Source organism: Lupinus angustifolius, chromosome LG06 (genome assembly GCF_001865875.1).
Source record: "Lupinus angustifolius cultivar Tanjil chromosome LG06, LupAngTanjil_v1.0, whole genome shotgun sequence".
Classification (NCBI taxonomy): Eukaryota; Viridiplantae; Streptophyta; class Magnoliopsida; order Fabales; family Fabaceae; genus Lupinus; species Lupinus angustifolius.
The window spans coordinates 1,576,337-1,593,990 of NC_032014.1; the positions used below are offsets into that span (position 1 = coordinate 1,576,337).

At 33.6% G+C, this 17,654-nt stretch overlaps 3 protein-coding genes and 1 long non-coding RNA gene across 9 annotated transcripts; 1 reads left to right on the forward strand and 3 right to left on the reverse strand.

Moving 5' to 3' along the window:
* Positions 1,412-6,244, reverse strand: LOC109348743 (protein EARLY-RESPONSIVE TO DEHYDRATION 7, chloroplastic-like). The gene is made up of 4 exons (XM_019589290.1): positions 5,277-6,244; positions 4,547-4,713; positions 2,564-2,648; positions 1,412-1,906 (listed from the first exon to the last, which is right to left on the reverse strand). The coding sequence occupies exons 1-4, from the start codon at positions 6,209-6,211 to the stop codon at positions 1,717-1,719; spliced, it is 1,377 nt and encodes a 458-aa protein (XP_019444835.1). The 5' UTR covers positions 6,212-6,244; the 3' UTR covers positions 1,412-1,716.
* LOC109348748 (26S proteasome non-ATPase regulatory subunit 4 homolog) lies at positions 7,642-11,923 on the reverse strand. 2 transcript variants are annotated; one of them, XM_019589296.1, is made up of 10 exons: positions 11,770-11,923; positions 11,506-11,619; positions 11,156-11,261; positions 10,438-10,552; positions 10,143-10,352; positions 9,698-10,016; positions 8,936-9,059; positions 8,234-8,337; positions 8,069-8,137; positions 7,642-7,813 (listed from the first exon to the last, which is right to left on the reverse strand). In XM_019589296.1, the coding sequence occupies exons 1-10, from the start codon at positions 11,779-11,781 to the stop codon at positions 7,760-7,762; spliced, it is 1,227 nt and encodes a 408-aa protein (XP_019444841.1). In that variant the 5' UTR covers positions 11,782-11,923; the 3' UTR covers positions 7,642-7,759. The 2 variants fall into 2 exon arrangements, with proteins under 2 accessions (XP_019444841.1, XP_019444843.1); XM_019589298.1 differs by having other exon boundaries at positions 9,704-10,016; positions 11,770-11,916.
* Positions 10,608-17,429, forward strand: LOC109348752. Its single transcript, XR_002107789.1, has 3 exons — positions 10,608-10,622; positions 12,994-12,998; positions 17,353-17,429. It is a non-coding gene; the product is annotated as an uncharacterized LOC109348752 (long non-coding RNA).
* LOC109348746 (MLO-like protein 4) lies at positions 12,648-17,358 on the reverse strand. Of its 5 annotated transcripts, none has more exons than XM_019589293.1 (15): positions 17,041-17,358; positions 16,892-16,949; positions 16,574-16,797; positions 16,169-16,285; positions 16,030-16,090; positions 15,843-15,946; positions 15,118-15,192; positions 14,938-15,023; positions 14,764-14,813; positions 14,196-14,236; positions 13,935-14,099; positions 13,814-13,849; positions 13,574-13,641; positions 13,259-13,319; positions 12,648-12,889 (listed from the first exon to the last, which is right to left on the reverse strand). In XM_019589293.1, exons 1-15 carry the CDS (start codon positions 17,161-17,163, stop codon positions 12,734-12,736), a joined length of 1,425 nt encoding a protein of 474 aa, XP_019444838.1. In that variant the 5' UTR covers positions 17,164-17,358; the 3' UTR covers positions 12,648-12,733. The 5 variants fall into 5 exon arrangements, 4 of the variants coding, with proteins under 4 accessions (XP_019444838.1, XP_019444839.1, XP_019444837.1 ...); XM_019589294.1 differs by having other exon boundaries at positions 15,843-15,953; positions 16,040-16,090; positions 16,574-16,800; XM_019589292.1 differs by having other exon boundaries at positions 16,574-16,800.

Consider the following 17,654-nt stretch of genomic DNA (forward strand, 5'->3'; position numbering starts at 1 on the left):
ATATATTAGGCATTTTAATGAAAATTACAAATTTTATCTTCATTGGGAAAGAAGAGACAATAATCTCTTAAATAATTACATGTATTTAATCATAACCATAGTCTACATCAAGGATCCATATTTTATTTGCAAGGGTGTCTTAGCCAAGAACAAAGATCAATATTTTTTAGATGCATATATCATCAAAGTAAACTTGACATTTATTAAGCTAGTCAAATATTCTGGGAATGTGGCTGTCGGTTAAGGATGCAATGTTTTTATTCAGTCAGATCAATGAGTCTAATGCTAGTTACTATGGTACATTGAATCCATATCTATAATGTAAACTATGTGATCTTAATAGTAAAAAAATGGTGCTTGAAGGCCACTGCCCCAACCCTTAAAAAACTTTTTCAATCAGTGGAAAAATCTTAGCCTTGCTTTTTAGTGTCATTGACAAAAAAAGCATGGCCTTGCTATTGCTAAGAAAAATAATGATTCTGATCTGGTTCCATTTTGATGAGGAGAACTAAAATCAAAACCAACCAAAAACTGTTAAAAAAAATCGGAATAAAATTAACGCAAACAAGAAAATCTATACAAATCTATACAGCATTTAAGCATAACACATCTGTTGCGGATATTATTAATTTATTATAATGGTATAATATTAGCACAAGTTTAGGTTAAAGATGCATATCATCTATGATAAGGATGGACATAGTTTAAAAACAAAAAAATAGCATTTGATTCGTTGCAAAGGCTTTTAGAAGTTTATGGGCACTGAAAAATTGAGAGTCCTTGGTACACTTTAAAAAGAAAACGTCACCATAGTAAGATAAGCTGTGCCTAAAAAAATATTAAGCTGATAAAGATTCCACATGGCACCAACTATTCCTCAATTCCCTAACTGTGGATCACAATCAAGCATAGCAAAGTCCACCAGCTGCTACTGCTAGGTCCACCATTGATTTGATCCTCTCTTTGCATTTACATATAGAAGTTGATATGCTCCAATAAAATATAAATACACAAATGAAAGGTAAGGTAAATACAAACCTTTCTTTTTTTCCAACTCCACACTATGATCAACACCATACAACTGAATTTTGACGAAAGAAGACAAGGTTAGGTTGTTGGCACATTCTGTCAATTTCAGTCACAAGGACTCATGGTTTAAAAATTAATACTTTTTTTGATAAACAGGTTTAACAGTTAATATTATATAACCAATGTCCAAATGTATGTAAAGAAATTAATCTTTTTATATTAGCAATTAGCATTATTCATTGAAAAATAACATCTCAAGAAAATTATGTATAACTAACTGAAGCAATAGTGAATATAAAAACTTATCACTTATCAGCACGCATGTACATAAAGTAGCATGATACTAAACCTACCTTGTTCCACAAAGGATGAAAGTGATGCGTGATTATAAACGCACTTTGGAGCAACTAATGCAACAAAGAACACACGTCATGTAGACCAGAACCAGCAGCACAAACGAAGAAATTCATTGTTTTCTAACATTTATCACTATATATGAGTGAAGTTCTTGCTACCCAAGTAATAAATACAAACAGTTGCCACTTGCCATACACATGAAAAAAACAACAGAAAAAAACAACAAAAAGTCATGCCTTTTCTAAGAGGTATATAACAATGGAAGCTGAAAGCAACAGCTTTTCTCTGTAGGATGATGGCCAAACCTAAATTGAAGATCTTCTGCCATAATCACTTGGTCATTTTAGCCTTAAGTTCAGAAGCAGCAGCTTTAGCACTAGATTTGACCAGTGTGGAAGGCTTGAAAACACTCTTAGGGTTAATAGCCTTCCTAATCTTAACAGCAGCCCATGCAGCACCAAAAGCATGACCAGCAGCACTAAGCCCTTCGCTTGTTGCCTCAGCAGCTTGTTCTCCATACCTGTACAAATTGCCAATTTCACTTATGGACTTGTTTACAGAAGCAAACGTATTCCACCCACCCTATGGTATTTGGCTAAATTCTCCAAGCATGTCATGAAAAATGAAACACTAGGTTGTGAGAGCCTCGCCCACTGCCAATTTTCTCAATTGAATTCCAAGTTTGGATAGCATCATAGGAGTTGTAAGATTAAAGATACTTGTGAATTTAAGGTTTCTACATTCATAGACATCACACCCATAATTAATTTTAATTCCCATACTAAACTAGAGGTAAAGGGATACCAAGAAAAACTATAGGAGAAACTATTAAGGGTTTAGATATCAATGGTTTGTCACTTAACATGACATATTCACGATAGAGTATTATGGCATCGTTTGATCCATATTGCCGATCTCTCTAGTGGAAAAAAGCTTGGTTGTTGCTGTGCTAAACAATCCTACCAGAAGATTTGGAAAAGGCTCTCATTGTGGTACACTAAACATGCAGATCTAGTAGCGTGGGTATTATTTGGGTCATTATGAAATTTCTGGCATACCATATAACCCCATAATATCTTCTCAGTAGCAGGAGAACATACAAATCATACTATCACTAGATTCGATCCCTAATCTATAGCTATTTTAGGATTTGGATAATGCATCTATTAAGCTTTACCTGTGATTGACAAGCTCGGTTGTCACAGTGGATGATGTTGACAGGACACTTTTTCCAGCTACTTCAAGAGCATCACACACTTTACCTATTTACCAGAAAATGAAAAAATAAAATATTATGTTAACTTGAAAAATTCAAACTTTTCCCAGACATATTTAAGCAATCATGTACAATAATCATCTCACACTACATAGCACCAACATAACCATGGCCAGTTGATCTTAAAACTAAAAGGTCAAAAAATTAAGAATTGTAGGATAATAGAATACAGATTTTGGACAGGGACCATGGGCTGCAACATATGTACACAAACATACCAAAGAGGACAGATGAAGGGCAAATGATTTTGAGAGACAAATTGATACCAAGTAACAATCATACACAAAGATGCATAATCTCTCATCTAACATTGCACTGTCATAGACATTGAACATCAGCCTTCCCAAACTAAAAATAGTTCACAAGTTTATACATCCTCAAAATTAGCTTATAGAACCTATTAATGCAAAAGAATTTTATCCAAATGATAAAGGAATGACTGAGCACGTGCACATGAATCAGCCGAGTGAAAATCCAATGGTATCATCCCCTGTCAATCCACATATCTAATTTCTAACAACCTGCTATATGTATAAATAGAACATAAATAACAAAGTGAAACAACTCTTCATTTATAAAACAAAACTCATGATTTTTTAAGATGACATGTCGAAAAATAACAGGAAAATCTAATATGTAGCTGAGTGCATTACACCCAGAACAAACAGTGTGACATTTAGAGAAACAATTAAATACGGACAATTCTATTAACTTCAAAATTAAAAAGACAGATCATGTTCATGTATGAATTTCTCTATTTAAAACACAACACTACCTACTATTGTGCACAATTTAGCAACTCAAAACACGGAGGTATATCCATATAAGCTTGCAAATTACATGAAGAAACAAACTAATAATTTAGCAAGCAAATTCCTACCCAAAACAACTCTCAAATGAACTTGCATCCCATTTCCATCACATTCAACTCCCTTTTATTCCCCAAAAGGTATAACCATATAAGCATGTTTATTCAAAGATGGGCTAAGACATACAGGTGATTGTACCCAAATCTGACAAAAAAATCATCTCTTTAGCCCCAACAATAAGTGTATAATTCAGACATCTCCAACCTTACAAGAATTAAGGCCTAACGAAGATATTTTGTAATGAAATGTCACCTTATCCACTGAACATATAATGCATTGAATTTCTATCTATCTAGAAGAACATCCTAGATTTGAATATCAATAGCTCAAGAGACAGAACCCAGTAATATATTAGTAAATATTCACTGCAACCATTACAAACTGCAATATCACAATCCATCCAAAGTCACCACAAAAAAGGTACAAGCTTCGAGTCTTAAAAAATTCTGAAGAGCTAAAAGAATTGTTATCTTATTTCCTTTCTTTTGTCTATAAAGAAGATGGAGGATTGTCTACTTCCGTCGATGGGTATGTTTCATATTTGGATGTGTTCTATATTGCATGGGTACTTCAAAAATGGTGATGTAATGTACCAGGTACCAATACACTAAGCTACTCATGGCCCATGGGTACTTTTTGTGTTAATTGTCCTAAAACTGTCATTTTGGGCTGTAAACTTTTTTATTTTTTCTTCTTAGCTATACCATACTACTAAATATGAGTCACATGATTAGTTTTTCATCCTTATATCAGAACTGGTTTGGATCTCAACCTCTCATGAAACTCGCATCTTGGCAGTACTAACATTCATTTCTTATATATAGTTATTAAAATTTATAATTGATGTACTCAAGCCTTAGATTTTTAAAAACTGACATACCTCGTAACCATATCATACGGATATTATACCCATATTCATGCAACATAGGGGCATTAGAACTTGGAGCTAAAACAACGTTTTATGCAAGTTAATAGTAAGCCACACAAAATAAAGGGATTAATACAGCTGACATACTGAATCCATCCAAAGATGCAAGCACAACTTCCCCAGGTAGAAGGCTGAAAAACTTCTTTCCAGCTTTTGAGTTTACCACTGAACTGGTGAAAAATCCAGAGACTGAAACGACCCCAGAAAGGACCCCATTTGCTACTTTCTCTGTCATTTTAGTAACTCTCTTAACCCTGGAAAAACAAAATCAAAGCAAAGGTCAAACTGATAAAACAAGAAATATAACTTATAGGTACCAAACTCAACTTTGCCTTACAAAATAATCATTGGCTAGCATTTCATCTAGGCTAATTATTTTATGGATTTCTTAATTTAGGATAACGAGCTAAAATAAAACATTAGAATTTTATTACAAATAAAGGAAATGTTAACCAATGCCATGAAGAGAAAATGAAAATCTTGAAATGAAAGATGATGTTTTCACATTTAAAAACAGTGCTTTAGATTATGAAGAAAACAGGTTGAAATGTGTTCAATTAAATTAATGAAGGTGGAAAATGCAAAGGAGCTATAAGATATTAATATGGCAAAGTACATTTTACCCCAATATATTTTCTACAAAATTAAGATTTTCAACATTTTTGGGCGGCATTACCCCTAAATCCCTAATGACATAAAATTAGAGAGAGAGAAATGCAAGCATACTGATATTAGTAATGTGTACTTGAATTAGCTTAATTTTAACTTTTAAGTTAAAAGTAGCTTATTAATTATGTTTATGTCAGAAGCAATGCACCTTTTAATCCGCTTCACGGTTTGAGGATTAATCTGAGCTTGTTCACCAGCACTCATCCTCTTCTTCAAAACCTTATTCCCCCAATTCAACCTCTCCATAGTAACATCACCACACCATAATATTCCTTTAATCACTTTCCCAGATCCACTCGCAATCAACTTCGCCGCGCTTCCACTATAATCTTCCACATTTGGAGCCAATGTTGTCCAATATGCAGCACATTGCCCCTCCATCAATTCCTTCTTCTCCGCCGAACATTCCAAATCCTTCGCCGAAAACTCCTTCGCCATTGATTCATCCAAAGCCTCTCCCTTCTTCGCCTTCTCCGAAACCCTATGTACGGAGAAATTGCAGCAACTATCCAAAACCGAATCCATCTCCTTCAACAAATTCTCTTGTCCCTTGGATGCAATAGTCAACCCATAGCTCAAGAACTCGACGGAATCGATATCGTCGCCGGAACCATTGGGGGCACGGAAGGAGAAGAAGTAATGTGAGTCGTCGATTTTGACGGCGGTCATATCATTAGCTAAAGGCCATTGAATCTCATCGGCAACGCGAGCGTAGACTGCGACGGCGTTATCACCTTGACGGAGGCGAATAACGGAGAAGTTACCAGAAGCGAGTTCGACGCTGTATTGCTGATCGATGAGGTTGAGAATAGCGCCGGGGATATTAACGAGGATATCTTGGGTTGCGGATGGAGGAGCTGACGGCGGAGCGTGGCCATCACGAACGTTGTTGTCGGTTGGAGGAAAGAGGTCTTGTGCAAGATCGTTGAGGTCGATGGAAGGGTAAAGATTGGATCGCGATTGAGAAGAAGAAGAAGAAGAAGAAGAAGAAGAAGAAGAAAAAGGGTTAGGGTTATGAAGAAGGTTGGAATCGATAACTTGTGGGTAAAGTGAGTTTCTGCTCTGTGCATTTTGAGAAGCCATTACTTTTTCTTTTCTTCTTCTATTCTTCTTAGGTTGACACTATGGTCAGTGTTTTAAGTTGAGAGGGAAGTGAATTGGACCAATGAAATAAGGACACGTTGTACCTTGTTACTTACTCATAAAGCGTATTCTAAACTCCGTGTTACTTTGTTGCCGACCTTATTTATACAGCACTTCATTCTAAGGAAAATAACGAATTCCAATTATTAGATGAACGTACAGTCATGCCCAGACACGGTTTCTACATTCCTATTTATTATCCACATTTTCTTATTCGGATAAAAATTAAAATCGTTTTATGTAGTACTGTAATATTTATAATATGGATTGAAATCACACTCAATATCATTTATCACTTATTTATATTACTTATATTTAATAGTTAATAATAATTAATAATAATGTAAAATCTTTTATTTTTTTAGTGCATAAATCTTTTTCTCTTTATTATTTACTCTTTTTACATATAACTATTTATTTATTGTGTAAGAAAAATTTAATTTTTCCACTACAGTTGTATTTTTTACTATTAATATTCAAAATGTAATCTCAAGTAAAAAAGTAAAATTATTGTTATTTTTCTTTTTATAGTATCTCTATCCCAAAAAAGAATCCTTACTACTGTAAGTTTTTTCCAAAAAAATTGATCGTTATTAGGAATGGCAACGGGGGCGGGTCGGGTTTGCATATACCCAAACCTGAACCCGAAATTCAAATAGTGTGTAAAGTAAAAGTAGAAATTAAAAACAATTATCAAATGATAAAAATTTCAATTTTAGATTGAATTACCTTACTTCAGGGCAGGTTCAGGTCTTTGCTATACTAAACCCAAACCCAAAATTTAAATCCGGGTAAAACCCGAACCCGAATACGAACTCAATCACATCGGGTTTTCCCCAATTTTTATTGCCATCCCTATTCATTATAAACTTCTAGTCAAAAAATATTGTTATAGTCATGTATCTAAAAACTCCCTCCAAAATTAGAGTACTCTAACAACATTATAAAATAGTAAAGAATTTTATTATAAGTATTCTAAAAAGTCTCCATCCAAAGTAATCAAAGGATGTGATTACAATAGTCAAGGGATGTTATTGTATTATATATATTATTTCTCATATATTTCTCTCAATTTTATTTTTTTCCCTTCCAAACTTACATTCGCAAAAACAATAGAGTTTAATATATGTATAAATCTCATATACGACACATTTTTTTAAATATTGGGATATTTGAAGATGTGAGAGTCATTTGCTTTGCACCTCCATGGACCTATTAGCAAGATTTAGATTTTACAATTAGAAATGGAAGATTTCAATTGTTAATTTATATCTTTTTAAAATTCCATGGGACCATGCTGAACAACAAAATTGACACTGCTGACAAGGTCACCCCAACTTCTTTGTCCCCCTCGACCATACATGTAAAAGAGACTCGATGATTGGAACATGTAAAAGAGTTACTGATTAACACAACAATCTACAATGAGACCAATGTCTCTCAATAAGAACAAAATACAATCTCACAGTGCAAAGTGGCTGTTCAAGATTATTTCTTCTCCTCTTCATTTGATGATGGCTTGTCCTCGTTCTTCTGCTGAGACTGTATGAAACATAAGATGCCATCAGAAGACAGAAAATGGAAGATATACTTTATTTTAAGAGAACAAAGAAGCTTGAACTAGTCATTTGACAAGATAAAACAACATGCAAAATCCAGTTATTGCTGAATAGACAAGAAAAAACGATTAGAGCAAGGGGGAGAGTGAAAGGATTTCTTTCAAGGATGCCTCCACCGAAATTTTCTACAAAATCCCTTCCAAATCTAATTATGCTTTTTTTCCATAGAAAGACTAACCTCGGACTGACTTTGCATGGAGGCAAGCAAATCTTTGACAGAAGGGTCATTTGGGTCAACTCCGGGAAGCTGCATAAGCAATAAATAATTACTCAACGCAGAAAACATAGCATATCATCTTTTATTATAAATGATACAGGTGATTCCAGGATTCATCAGACATACCGATGCAAGGATAGAAGATACAAAGGATTCATCTGCCAACAATTTACTCATGTCCGACTGGCTTGCTGCATCCTTTGTACTATCTGCTACAGACAATTGGAGAGCTCCATGCACAAATGCAAAGAAATCAACAAAAAGTTAAAGAACCACCAAAGGTTTCCCAAGTCGTAGATATTATAAGAAGATGCAAACTAATTTAACATTGTTCAACTAAGGCCAACCCTTAAAACAAGTGAGTTAATTATGTAAATGTATATTAAACAATCCTAATGCATTAATCCTCATTCGAAAATGAGTAAGAACTCTCTTCACTCCACTGGAGTGCAAACACATACAAAAATATTTTCTTCACTATTGTAGAAATTTGAAAAAGTGAGTAATTTTTCTAAATTCCAGAACCAGCTCAATATCAAACAATATATATAACTATAAACATGGCATTTCTCATAGAAAATACAAGATGCAACAAACAGGCTTTCAACACTCACTTTAATGGAAAAACTGTGAATAGATACTTAAAAAAGGAGCTATGTCCACGTACATGTTGGATGCATATTATACATATCAGACATAACATGGCACTTCAGTGCATAATGGGACACTTCATAGTTTATATAATGCATTGTCGACATCTATGTCATGTCCCATGTCTGTGTTCAGTACTTCTTACATGAAGAGTGCATAAACAGCATAGAAACTAACCTAAAGCCAACTCAGGATCATCTGAAGCAGCTTCTGACATATCTGTATCTTTCACGTCATGGCTAACGACGGGATCATCCATTGACATTGCAAGTGCCTGCTCTAGCAAAGCATTCTCATCATCCTGTTTTCATTTGAAAGTCAGCACAAACAGTAAAAATGAAAGCAAAACTTGAGAATCAATTGAAATGCAAAGAAGCAGAAAACATTTTTTAAGGGAATTATAATGCCTATTTGTCATATCAGTGAAGGAAAGAATAATATATTGCTAGAAATAGCAGTTTCAAAACATCCTGGAAACCTGTAACACATGAAGCACAGATACTCCATAATTGCTAAAGTATAAGTTCTGTGCCTGTATTAGATAACAATATTAACACGATATTGCTAGATACGTAGCTAGGGAGTATCCTCCAATTTTTTAATTTCTTTTAAAAGAATTCTTTTACCAATATGTTTCAGTCACGGCTTCGATCGGTTTGTGATACAGCTACTTGCCTTATCATGTTGCCCAAGAAATTGGAGCACATTAAAGTAAGCTAGAAGTACATTATGATATGAGAACAGAGAATAATACAAGATGAGGATAATACATCATCACAAAACAAGGAAGACCTAAAACTAAGTAGGTAACATGTTGATTAAAATATTTTGATATGGACAAGGGAAGATATGTGTTTGTGCCTTTTTGTATATAGATAATTAAATTCCAGTCTCAGTCAAGCAAGGATATAAACACACAATATGATAAATGCAACATACACGAACCATCAAATCATTTGTCTTATTCTCAGCTTCAGAAGTTGTTGCACTGGCACGCTCTGTCATTGTTGCATCTTGTGAGCTGGCTTGGTTTTCACCTCCTTTCTCTTGTTTGGCAGCATCCTCTGCAGCCTTTTTGGCTGCTGCTTCCTGCCTGGCTCTCTCCTCTTCCATTGAAACTCTTAGAGCAAGAGCCAGTTCAGGATCCAAGTTTGGATCCACTCCAAACTCATATCCAGATGCACCACCAGCTGCAGCCGCTGCTGCAGCTGCAGCAAACCCACTACCTCCTTCCCCATCACCAGTGAAAATAGGTGTACTGCCACAGCAATTTACATAAATAACAAGGAGTTAGATCACAAATCATAACATTAAACTTAGACCTTAGCAGAGAAACAAGAGATATGAAGGAAAAGAAGGAAAATATGAAATTGAACCCATAAACCTTATAAGTACATCAGAAAGTGCGTCCGGCCCAGCTGGAACATGAACAATGTGGCTAGTATCATTATTGTTAACGGCTGAAAGGAGTCCCTCCAGCTTTTCTGTTTTCCCTTCATCTTCTTCACCAAAATTGATGATATCAAGAGCTACACTATTCTTTTTCAGCTTTCTCCCAATCATCTCCAACATTTTCTTTTCATGCTTAACAGGGCTATGAAACATTGGATAAGACGTTAGACAAAAAATAACTACAAATATTACACTTTCGATAAAGCATGAAATATAGCTCCACATACCCTCCTGCAAAAACAATAATCCTTTGCTGCTGCTTTTTATTTTGCCGATGCTTAAGAGCCAATTGTGCCACCTGAATGCCAGCAGCTAGGTTCATCTCACCACCTATTTCTAGTCCTAATTTAGGAAGAAAATGGCGAGAAGGGGTAAAAATTTTAACAGAAGAATCCACATGTGACACAATATGGTAAACGAATATGCTGCAAACTTGTTCAATTCAGAAATATGTTCAGTGTTCCAAAGTGGGGAGAGTGAATCAATTTTAGAACAGAAGAATCCACAAGTAAGACAATATGGCAGAAGAATGTGCTGCAAGTATGTTCTATTCAGAAATGTGTTCACAGAAAGTTCTTCAGCCCCACCTATGGACATGCCCAAAAAAATAGCAACCTTATACAGCTGCTAGCAGCATCCAGAAAGACAGAGGTTCAACAAACTTGAAGTCAATTAGCAAACAAAACACAATTGTAGGTACATCTTGTTAATCCTTATCTCCTAAATCTTCCGAAGGATTCAACAAAAACATAAATGCATCATTAAGGAATTATAGGTACAATCTTCAAATAACAATTAATAATAAAACTTGAGCACGAAATCTATCCATTTGATAAGACAGCAAGTTTCAATTATCACTCATATCAAATACTTTTCGAATAGGGCATGGACCAAATAAAACCAAAAGATTCAAAGAAAATCATGCACTCAAAAATCAAAACTAACCATGCATGCAAGCTAGGATCTTGCCCAGATCACTAGTAGGAGTGACCAAAACACGGACGCCTTTCCCCGCCATTGTGAGAATCCCAACTGTATTCTCTGGATTAGACTGTACCATTAAAATAAAAATACATTCATCAGCACCACTGGATCTTATTCAATTATCTGAACCCCATTTAAAATCCAATTCTGAAATACAACATCACCAATAAAAACACATAATTCACACTATCTATAACACTCCCATTTTTCTGTATAAAAGTAATTTTCCAAAACCCTTAAAATAGGAGAAAATAGATAGATAATAAAAATAAAGGCAAAAGAAAATAAAGAATATGATTAGGTTAACCTACCTGGGTTTTAGCACCACAAATAAGATTAACAGCGTCTGCTTGAGCTTGAAACCGAGAAGGAGAATAATCTCCGTTACGCATCCATTCAGAATTGTCAATACAGATCATTGTAGCCTATTCAACAAAATAATCCAAATCAAAGAGTGTTCCAATAACATCATCAACAAAAACCCTAATTTGATTATATATTAAAAGGAAAACAAATAGCGTGAATCTACATGCTATATTTAGTTGAAATCAACGATTAGTAAGAAGGAAGTTAACCTCGAGCACCATTGTTGAAGATTCAGAATCGAAGGATCGAGTTTTTCGGAGAGAGAGAATTGTGATTTGAGAAAGAGAAGGTTGCTAAAAGGTTAACGTGGGTTTTTATCTGCTGCGACTATTACACACTACTTTATTCTGTCACACCAGTAATCTTTTGCCGCGTATGATAACTAATAATTGGGCTAAAAGAAGTGGACATGTTCTCAAACATGAGCTTCCTTTTCCACTCACACTTGAATATTTCTTCCCAACTTCTTTCTCCAGTAATTCTTGCACATCAAGAAAGGCTGAGTGAAAAATAAAATATTTTCACAAAAATAAATATTAATATATTTGCAAGATAAGACGAATATTATGGAATAAAAAATTGTAATGATTTTACAACTTATAAATCTACTAAAAAACATATAAATGATTTTCTTTAAAATGTTGGTCCAGCCAAAAGGATTATAAGTTTGGTTCAACTTCAAATTCAATTTTGGTTCATAATAATAATAATAAAAATAAGTTTTGTGAGAGTGTTGCTCCCTTATATGGAATTTTGTGGCTCAACTTCAATTATTCTAATGTGATCTCTAAAGTCTAAATACCAATATTGATTATTCAAATCATATTTGACATGTTTTAATTAAAGATAAGTTTTTTTAATAAATTAAAAATGAAAGAACTTAAAAACAATATTTATATAGTAAAATTAAGTTTGATATCAATTGCTCAAAAATGAGAACTCAATCACCTAAAAGTAATTGAGTCTAGACATATATAAGAGCTCAAAATATACTAGGATCTTCTAAAATTAATTTAATAATTTAAATAGTATATGTTGTCATCTTATTTGGTATTGGACTCTCCCGAATAACATGTAAGTGAGAGGATGTTAAAAAATGTTCTCAAATTTGAATTCAAAACACTGCCCACAACACAAGGAAAGTAATGACAGTAGAGGGAGGGGTGAATCATCTTATACATTATGATGATGATAATCTTCACAACTTGGAAATGATTCATAGTCATGCATCAAAGAGGAACCTTGCCTGTTCTTCACTCTTCCCTGCCATTTAGAGAGTGATTTTCTTACATTTTCAGATATCACAGACTTCTTCATCTTTGACCCCATCTGCATCAATTCAAATACACAACAATTTTCAGACCATAAAATGTTTAATTCGTTTTATTATATTATTATATATTACATATATAGTAGTGTTAGATTTTGATTAGTTGAGGTAGTTAGTTTGTTTTTTTTTCTCATTTTATTATAGGCCACATAGTTGATTTCATACTTTGATGTAAGGACTTTTACTCATTCAACAAATTTTAGTTTTTTTCTATTTTTCTCTCACGTTTTTCTTCTCTCACGTTTTTCTTCTCTCTCTCTTCTTTGCTATGTTGTCTAACACATACAGACACTAATATCATGTCAAGAACTTAAAATGATTGATATCTGTAGTAAAAAAAAAGAAAGAACAAGAACAAAAAACTTGACCTGTGTGATGATAACATAGAGAGGAAATGTTATAAAGCTGCCCCAGACTTGGGAGATGACCCTGTTGCAAAACAAAAGATATATTATGGATCACAAATGGAATAGAAAAAATATTAAGAGAAAAAGAGGTATAAACCGAGAGTTTAAGAGTTTTTTATACGACCAGTGCATCATCTACTATTCATTTTTTTAATTATTATTGACTTTTAAAGTAAGTAATGCAAATGAATAGTGAATGATGCATTAACTACGTATAAATATTTATATAAAATATTAGAATATGTTGAAAAGGTTATGACAACGGCTAATGTATACCCAAATGACAAACGGATCATAATAAACGTTCGGTTCTTCATAAAACAAGAAGCCTCTTTAATTTCCCACTGTAATACAAAATAAGCTAATTAAAGATTATGCAGCCAAATATATGGTTCACAAGAAGGAAAAAACAACAACTGCAGTTAATGTACACAAAACTAATTTGAAAAGTTCCTATAAAAAGAACCAAAACTAAAGACTAAAAAGGTTTTAATGAAAATAATACCAGTTTCTTACCAGGGACCATAAGAATGTTGCCATTTCAAAAGCATTCTGCAAGATTAAAAAAAAGTTGAAAAGAAAGTAACAGAAGTGTATCAGTGATTATAAGTAAAATGGAAAATCATAAGTTACGTACCAAGAATGATATCAAATGTATTAACCGCAATAGAAGTTTGGGTTTTCCAAACCAAAAGAGCTCATCTCTTAAGTTAAGAGGTCTTGTGTCTTGGCAATGACTCGTTATTTCAACAGCTAACTTTACCACCACACGGTGCAACTTAGTACCAATCATGAGAATCAGCTAAAATGCAAGTGAATAAATATCATACAAGAAAAACCATTAGTGTAACCACTTGTGAATACAATGGTAGGTGAAAATAAAATCATTAGGACTTACAATTGATGGAAGGAAGGAAAGCCAAAAGTAAATATTGCTTCCTAAATGAAAATTATGGAATTTACATTAAGGCTAGGTCCATGGATAAAACCAGCAAAATATGTCAGAATAGAACAATGTTAATATGATTCATGTTTCCAATTAGGAGTGTCTAATGTTTACCAAATATAGATAAAAAAACATGAGTAAGAATTAATTACTGAATGTCTAAAGTATACATCATTCTACCCATGATAAAAGAACATATAATCCTGCAGTTTCTCACAGAAAGGTTGTCCTATGAAGAAGAAAAGTAAAGATCTTCATTAAATCTTGCAAGAGGACAAAACGAATTTGAGAGAAAGAAAACTAAAAAGCAAAGTTGTTAACAACTAACTACAACTAACAGCTATTTATAGAAAAAGAAAACTAACGGTCATATGCTTATTGGGCTTAAGTTAATAGAAAGCCCAATTTCAAGAAAATATAAAAATAAATGGTGTGGGCTGGAACAAGACCCAATTTTATATTTAGAATAATTTTAGATTCACATGCTTTCAAGCTTAATTTTAGATTCACAAAAACTTACCATGAAAATTTAGAATAATGCAGCATATGGCATATATCCATAGTGGCACGCTGTAAAAAATATCCAGGTGAAAAATATTAAATGTATTTTCAAGAACCAAGCCACAAAGTGATGCAATATAAAAAAGGTTGCAAAATGAAACTAATCATCAACATCTGAATAAAGAAAGAGTACCTAATACCAACAATGTCACGAAACTCTTCATCCATGCTACGAAGCATATAGTTGTGGAAATCATATGTTAGAGGAAGCTCATGATTCTACATAATAACAGAAAAAAGAAGAGAATACAGAAACATTAGTTTTCCATCTTCACCTCCACTTTTCTATTACATTGTGATGATAAATACTTACGGTAATGAAGCCAAAGCGCAATGCCATATAATCAGCTCGGTTGATAGAACTCCAGAATTGACGACTGAAACATAGCTGCAATATAAGTTTGTTAGTGTTAACATTTCATCTCAAGACTAATTGACAATGAGAAGAATAGCCCAACAAAAGTTTAAATCATTCCCCAAGACCATAAGTTAGACAATGTGAGACTTACTTTCCAACGGAAATAATCCTTACAGCATATTGTGAGAGGGAAGGGTAAGGAGTTAAAATTAACTTTGTTGATGAACTAACTAAAATTTAATCTAGAAGATGACTAATTTGAATTCATTTGTCCCCTTTCCGGTTAAGATTATGATTAATATTAAAGAGTAAATACTTATTTTAGTCTCTCATATTTTTTGACCTTACCAGTTTAGTCCTTCAAAAAAATCTAAACTGGTTCCAAAAATTTCAAATGGGGTCAAATTTGTCGCTACCAAATGATGTACCACATGACAAAAAAGACTAATTTGACCCACGTTTAAAATTTTTTGTCTATTGAATGACTAAAGTGGTAACATTACAAAATATAAGAGACTAAAATATGTATTTACTCTGGAACAAATCCATATACATGGAGAACAAATCCAAACCCTGCTATTAATCATCCCTTCCATTACTTTTTGGTTCCATATACATGGAGAAACGGGTACAACACATTGAGAAAATAAGACAAGACAGGGAATGGTTAAGAAGAGTACCAGCCAAACAAGAATTTTGTGATGACTCCAGGGATGAGATGTGTGGTGAAAGATGAATGTACCGAGTCGACTCAACCTTATGTTTAATGTATTTTGTGGAGTATCTGAACTAAGACAAATAGACCAAAAATAAATAATACTAAAAAATTACCAAAATTTATGTGTTATTAAATGTGAAGTTCATAACCTTGGAAGCTTTGTGTAGCCATAGTCTTTGCATCACTTTCCCATATTCTCCAGCTATATATCTGAATAAACTCTAAAATAAGAAAATTAATGTCACCAAAATTGGAGTATGAGGAAAATTTGATCATGAATATTTTAACCTTGATCATGGCCAAGGCAACAGCAATAAAGCTATAGAAAACATGAGTGACCCCAAGGACAAACAGTAACGAATGAAGCTGCTCAAGGCTTTCATAAGATGCGAATGATTCCTTACCCTGAGAAACAAGTGAAAAGTTTCATTGAAATGTGCACTTATGACTTCACTTTTAGAATTGAACCATGAGTTCATCAGACTATTTGATTTTGGTTTAGTCGAATTACAAATTGTTAAGGTTTCACGTAAAAACCAATTGGCAATAAAAGGAGTAATCCAACAAGTATTTAAACTATTCTCGAGACAATGAGGTAAGCGATATGTGATTTACTTTTCAACACAAACAAATGGCAGAATTACTATTGCCTATTGGCTTAAGCATAACTTTTTTATGATGAAACCATGCTACCTCAGGACAATAATTATGCAGACCCTTGTTCACATTTTCTTCTAGCATTGTTCTATTTGAATATTCTGAACTCAGCCAGAAAATGTGTTCCACTGTTCCAGAATTCTTTTCTATTGCACATGGAATAAATCTGGTTTTTAATACTGATTCCTTGACACAAATCTTTGCCACAAAAATAGTCCAATGACCCATCAATAGTGAAAGCAGCCCAAAAAGCATCAGTTCTGCTTGAAATAGAAACCGAAGTAGTAAGTTCAAGCCATGAAAAATGTTAATACAAATGCTAAAGAAACTTATTTGGGGTTACAACTATCTAACCTTCTTTGACCTTTTCAAGAGCAGAAAGCATAGATTTTCTCTTAGTTCTGTCCAACCACTGTGGTATTATTGTTCAAGTATATAAGAAACCCAAGATTATGAATGTGACAAATTCAAAGGAAGGAACAAAGGAGACTATATTAACTTACCTTTCCAAATTTTTCTAATGTGATTTGAAACATGAAACTAAGAGAAACCATTAGAGTGATGACAGTTGCTACAGCCCAAGTGGGGGTAGCATCCAAGGATCTTCTTTTTCCATTTTCTTCCATTTTTTGCTATCCTTCCTTAAAACACAACATGTCATGAAAATTATGTGCTTTTATGGGACTTATAATGGCATTCAACAAACAACAACAAATAGCCATAGCCCTATAGTTTTATGTATGGTATCTTCAATGCAGAACATAGTTTTTGCCATAAATTTGGAGTTGTTGTTGGAGTTGAAACCCTGTACTCAGAAAATTAATTAATAAGCACATGCATATGTTGTCACGAACCAGTTGAGCCCATTAACTGATCCCCAACCATCTCAAGTTCGGTTAAAATTCTCAGCTACTGTTATGTTTTTGCCATTTAACATTTAATCTTAGTACTTCAACTAATGATGATCAATCTCTGACTATAACAATATTTTTAATACCATGATTAAAATTTTATACATAAAAACATATGGAACAAAAAATATATTTCTTGGAGGAATTTGTGGTTGAATCTGTCCCATGACCACACGTGGAGAACATCATGGTCACTGGTTCATCAA

Excerpts from the sequence above, each read along its gene's own strand:
- LOC109348743 (XM_019589290.1), bottom strand. The coding sequence starts at position 6,211 with ATGGCTTCTCAAAATGCACAGAGCAGAAACTCACTTTACCCACAAGTT. Across the intron at positions 4,714-5,276 it reads ACCGTGAAGCGGATTAAAAG|GGTTAAGAGAGTTACTAAAA; the intron begins GTGCATTGCTTC and ends TTGTTTTTCCAG. Across the intron at positions 2,649-4,546 it reads TGCATCTTTGGATGGATTCA|GTAAAGTGTGTGATGCTCTT; the intron begins GTATGTCAGCTG and ends TCTGGTAAATAG.
- LOC109348748 (XM_019589296.1), bottom strand. Across the intron at positions 8,338-8,935 it reads TGATCCTGAGTTGGCTTTAG|CTCTCCAATTGTCTGTAGCA; the intron begins GTTAGTTTCTAT and ends TTGTGCATGGAG. Across the intron at positions 8,138-8,233 it reads TATCTTCTATCCTTGCATCG|CTTCCCGGAGTTGACCCAAA; the intron begins GTATGTCTGATG and ends TTGCTTATGCAG.
- LOC109348746 (XM_019589292.1), bottom strand. The coding sequence starts at position 17,163 with ATGGAAGAAAATGGAAAAAGAAGATCCTTGGATGCTACCCCCACTTGG. Across the intron at positions 16,801-16,891 it reads TCTTGAAAAGGTCAAAGAAG|CAGAACTGATGCTTTTTGGG; the intron begins GTTAGATAGTTG and ends TTCTATTTCAAG. Across the intron at positions 15,024-15,117 it reads TGCGCTTTGGCTTCATTACC|AATCATGAGCTTCCTCTAAC; the intron begins GTAAGTATTTAT and ends GTTATTATGTAG.